General features: G+C 53.1%; 1 protein-coding gene across 1 annotated transcript; it reads right to left on the minus strand.

The window, feature by feature from the left end:
• Positions 1-1,822: 1,822 nt before the first annotated feature.
• XXYLT1 (xyloside xylosyltransferase 1) lies at positions 1,823-2,242 on the minus strand (the record flags this gene model as incomplete). The annotated part of the gene is made up of 1 exon (XM_009868034.1): positions 1,823-2,242. A coding segment is annotated over one exon (397 nt), but the record flags the coding sequence as incomplete, so codon positions are not given.
• Positions 2,243-5,417: the final 3,175 nt, after the last annotated feature.

A 5,417-nucleotide genomic window follows, 5' to 3' on the forward strand; every position in this document is an offset into this window, starting at 1 on the left:
GGAGCTGCTGGGGCAGTCACAGGGGCCTGGGGACATGCCAGGGTGGTGGCAAAGCACCGATACTAACCATGGGACTGTGACACTGCACCAGGAAGGCCTGCCCTCATCTTTCCACCCAGCAAGCCTGGGAAATCAGTGTGGCACTGCCAGGGCAGGGGTGACGTGGGTGGCTCCTGGGGCTGCTCCTGGCCATGCAACGCCAGGATGTCCTCACCCAGCTCACCCCTAAATGAGAGCAGGCACCAAGTGAGCAAAGACTCCCTCCAGAGTCTACAGGAGGGTGTGTGCCCTCTGGGCATGCCAGTGGCTCTGGCTGGCTGAGCCGCTGTAAAACCTCCTCATTCTTCAGGGTGCATCATTATGGTGCATTGTAAGCCCCAAATCCTGCCTCGCCGCAGCCTCCAGCACCCTGGCTGCTTGCCTTGCCTGGCCCAGCAAAGCCTGACCATCTTAGGTTTTGGTGAAAATCTGAGTCTAATACAGCAGGCTGCTGCTTCTTTCACTCACCTTTTATCACTTCTTTGCTGTTCCTTCCCTGAGAGCATCAAAAAAGCTGAGCTTTTGTGCTATTTGGTTCAGCAAAGCAAAGGGTTAGGGCTGCAGCCACATCACAGCCCGCCCTTCCCCTTACATCAGTCAGAAGGAGGAGAGCCTCTCCCTCCCTAAAGATGCACACATAAGACACACACGCAGGCACACGCTGGGTTGGTGTGAAAAAAAGCAGGGCTGAGGGTGGGTTAATGTGTGCAGGAGCTTGCACCTGCCAGCCGAGATAGGATTTATTTAGGGAGCAGAGTGCTTACGGCTGAAACCTGCTTCTTCACAGCACAGGCAGTTCATGGCTCTTTCCAAAACCAACCCTGGCTATGGTGATGACGACCTTTTTTAAAAGCTGGTTTTTGTGCCAGCCCGTTTATCTGCATCACTTGCTCGGGACAGATGTGGGATAATAAAAACGATAAGCTATGTGATGCACTACATTCAATGGCCCAACAGATACATATCAACTACTTTTTAATCATTGTAAGAAGAGCATGAAACCTCCTATCACACAGGACTTCAGTTGTGCTGCAGAAAAACAGCCGAGTGTGTTTTACACCTGCAGATTTATTCTCGTACAAAAGGTTAAAGGCAAAGCTAGAAAAATGAACCTATCGGTACATGCTCACTGAACACTTCTAAGACAAGATAGGGAAGTAAAGCTTTTATTGCTAAGAACCACCAATGGAAGGCTTTAAAGCTCATCTAGCATTCAATTTTTGTTTGTAAGTAATCCACTTTAAAGCAGCTTTTCAGTTTTCAAAACCCTCTTGCCTTTCTGGAATGCTTCAAAAGGAAGATGACCTGAGGACGGTGTCTGCTCTCCAGAGGGACCAGATGGAGGCTCTGGGTGAGGTGCAGAAGTGGCCCACTGAGGAACGCCAAAACGAAACCCAACTGCCTGGCTGCGGGCTCCTGCTGATCATCAGACAAGGCAAGGCTGTACAGCGCCCGGGGAGCAGCACCCTGCCACGTACAGAAGCAGCGGTTCCCTGATGGCCCTGCAGCTGTCCCCATGTCCCAGGGGCTGCGGCACAGACGGGCACCTGAACTTGCCCCAAGCAGAGCCAGGAGCTGAGACTGGGCACAGTGCCTGTGGATATCCTGCTCCAACTACCAGGCTGCACCTCCTCCTGGAGGGGTGAGGCTCCAGGCAGTGGGATACTGAACGTTCTTGGGATCCTTAGGGAACCCCCTGTGATGCAACAGAGCCGGGCTGGCCACCTTTCCTGAGTGACCACTGGTGCAGCCGCTGTGGCTTTCGGAGCTTGCCGCAGTCAGAGCTGCTCCCGGGCGGTGGGTGCCCTAGTCTTCAGGGATGGGGGTGTTGCAGTTCCCGTGGTAAATTTTGACCTCACCCTCACACTGGAAGTACTGGTCAAACACGTCGCTGTATCCATGGTCCCTCCACCACGTGCAAAGCTGCCGGTTCCACGTGCAGTCAAGCACATGGAAGAGCTCTGGGTGCTCCATCCCCACCATGGTGAAGAAATCCTGGTCCCCAAGGTGACCCTTGAAGTGGTACTTCTCCGTCAGCTTCTGCACCAGGGTAGGCTCCAGCAGCTGGTTGTAGAGCTTGGACTGCCTCATGGCTTCCAGGTTGAGGAGCAGGACACCGCTGTTGAAGCCGGGGAGCCCATCAGGAGGGGGCTCCCCCACTTTGGTTTGGGGATTCTCGCGGCGATACTGCCAGAACGTGTGTCTGCAAAGAGAGGAAAAACAGGAACAGGGGAGTCAGGGAGTGCAGCCCTAAGAGCAGCCACTGCAAGTCTGGGCAGGTCTGGATCACAACTCAGGATCTACCACCCAGCCCAAGGGATCTCGCAGTGCTTGTCTTCTCCTTCCCAAAGGAGCCCAGTGCTTCACGGGCGGCATCTCTCTCCATCCCCCTGCACAGGATATTGCCCAGACCTCAGACCACTCTTCTTGCTCTCTTGCAAAGCCTCTTTTGTTTCTACCAGCATTGCCCTGATGAACGATGGACACAGGATCTCCTGACTGCTCACATGAAACCACATCTGAGGGCGAACCACCAGAACTGTCCTCACGGCTGGTACGTGCTAGGAAAATGTCCTGCATTTAATGGGATCTCAGCAGCAGAACTTGCAACATCATTAGAATTTGATTATGGGGAAGCTCCAAAGATGGGTCCCAGTTTGAGGATGTGCAAAAAGAAGGCCTGAATTAAATCCGAGCGGCAGAAATACTTATTCAAAACAAAAATAAAAAAAGAAATACAAGGACAACATCTCATTAGCTAAACAAGCACTGCCTTCAGCCCTAGCTGCTGTAGCAGTTCTGGCAGACGTGATCTTCACCAGCTAATTTCCATCTGCCAAGGAGAAGAGAGCAGTGTAAGTCTAGCAATACACAAAACTAACTCCAGAGGCTGATTCAAATGGGGAAAAGTCAGACTACCTGAGCAAGCAGCCCAAAAATGTCTCTGGCTCCTTCCTCAGCCCTGGGGCAGTGAGCACACCTCACCACATACACCCCAGCTGCTCCCACCTGCAGGAATTGAACTCATCCTGTGCTATTACCCGAGGAGTTGGGGTTGAATCTGCCACCTAAAAATTGCTCCCGTTCAGACTGAAAGTCTTCTGCCCCCAAACAGCATCCTCTGCTGCAAAGCAGCTGAGAGCTGGCAGACCCTGCAGTTGGGAGGAGGGCAGCAGGGACCTGTGTCCCTGACTCCACCGTCTGACAGCCCAGCGAGCACTGCACTCTCCTTCCAGCCCTGACACTTAAGGTCTTGTTTGTGGTGGGGTTTTTTCCACCTTGCTGTGAAGAGGTCAGGGAGAAACAGTTAGAAAGAATAAATCAAGCCTGCTGCTGGTTCCTCTCTGAACCCATCAGACACTGACCAAAGTCTCCATGCACCTTCTAGGAAAGAAGTTGTTGTAGATGGTGCAGATTTAGCACCCAAAGGTTTAAAGTAGTCCCATCCTTGGAAGCTGAATCTGGGCTAACAGAGATCTAAAAAGATGCAGGGACATTAGTCCCTGGGACACCACCAGAGTCATGGTAGATATTCCCCTAGTGCAAACATTTAAGTTGAATTTTTTCTTGTAAGAAGCCATGTTCAGCTCCAACAGGCTCAGGGAATCCTACAGCTTGTACAGAGATCAGACTATTAAATCCATGCTTCTGGCCTGTCCTCTGGCTCCCCAGCACAGCACTGTGAGACTGGACAAGGCGAGAGCTCGGGTTCAACAGCCACCAGCAGAATTACCCCAGCAGAACATGTGGATATATTAATGTCAACTGTGAGAACCTTTTTATTTCCTGATCCAGAGAACCAAAACCATCACACAGCATCGCTTCATCACAGCTTTACATTTAGATTCTTTAGATTCAAACCTCTGATATTTCTCATTTCATTAAGGGTCTTTACACTGCTCCCTTTCACCTGCTTCAGGACAGAAAGGGTTTATCCAAGTGCCAGTTTTCACATGGAAGGAGGGCTCAGTTTTTGAGCACCATCTCCAACGCCTCCTGGGGAAGGGGAGCGGAGGACCGGCTGCCTCATCAGAGCCTGCAGGCAGCAGTGCTCGTTTGATCTAAAGGGCAGGGAAGGAACAAAAAGGCTCTGCCTCTGCAAAGAGCAGTTATGTCTTGGGGTCAAGCACCAGGCCACCACAAAGGTGACTCGTGAATACTCATGAGGAAAGGAAGGCAAAGTGCCCTCTGTGCAGCATTACGGGGAAGCTCAACCTGCAATGACCAGAGCCAGCCTTGCACTGATCAGCCCTCCCAAGTGTTCAGATCCAGGGGCCTGGCTCAGTCCAGAGACTGGCTCAAGCTCACCTCTGCACACTCTGCTCTCCCTGCTGTTCTCCAGAAGTGCCAGGAAAGCCATCCCTGTGCCCCAAAACTGATGCTGGAGCCAGCAGGAGGGAGAGGGGGAACAGTGCCATGGAAGAAGGCACCCTTCCAGCTCCACAGCCATGGAGCTGACTCCTTTCACAGTTCTTACCTCCAAACATGCTGCTCAAGGTAAGGGACGAGATTACAGGCCCTGCAAGCAGCTAGAATAGGAAAACCCAAGTGCCCAAGCCTCAGCATCACCACACCACACTGAGGCAAAAGCAGAGCTGTATGAAATGACACAACTTTTCAGCAATGCCATTCCCCAGCGGATTACTTGCTGATGGCTGATAAGGAGAAGTGAGCAACGTGCCCTTTTCTGCAGGGAGAGGAGACAGACCGACAAGCAGTGATTGTCCAGCCCTTCCTCCTGGTGCTGGCGTGACGGGGCCATCCTCTCCCGGCCACGCGTGGGGACCGCAGGGGAGCGGGGCAGGGCCATCCCTAGGGAGTGATGCTGGGGCCAGATCCAGGATGCGACGAGCTGTGGGTGGCTCGGGAACCCGCTTGCAGCACAGCACCGCAGCCTTTCCAGTGCTGGGCTCAGGCCAACCAAGGGAAAGGTATTCTGGCAGGGCTGCTGGCAGCATCTGTTCAGCCTGGATTTCACTTGGCTTTTGTCCTACTAATGGAGGGTTTTGGTGTTGTCCTTCTGCAGGGGCCAGGACAGAGAAGAGCATGTCTGAAAGGCAGCCCCACCCAGCTGGAAGTGGAAGGAGCGGCGGGTGTGAGAGCATAAGTTTCTTTGGAGGAGAAGAGCCTGGGGAAGCAGAGCAACCAGCCAAGCAGCTAACCCAGCCTGCGCCCCAGACCGCTCTGTCCTGCCCGACATCACCCCTTGGCACCCACCTCAAAATTTGGCAAAGCATGTTGGGAAAATCCCATGGGCTTGATCAGCATGCTGCCAGGGTGCAGGGACAGGGTCCTGGGGGTGCAGCTCTCCCCCAGACAACCATTACGGAACAGAACCTTGACTAGATGCAATGGAAATGTCTCCCTGTCCCAAGCCT

This window comes from Apaloderma vittatum, unplaced genomic scaffold, assembly GCF_000703405.1.
Source record: "Apaloderma vittatum isolate BGI_N311 unplaced genomic scaffold, ASM70340v1 scaffold26804, whole genome shotgun sequence".
Taxonomy (NCBI): Eukaryota; Metazoa; Chordata; class Aves; order Trogoniformes; family Trogonidae; genus Apaloderma; species Apaloderma vittatum.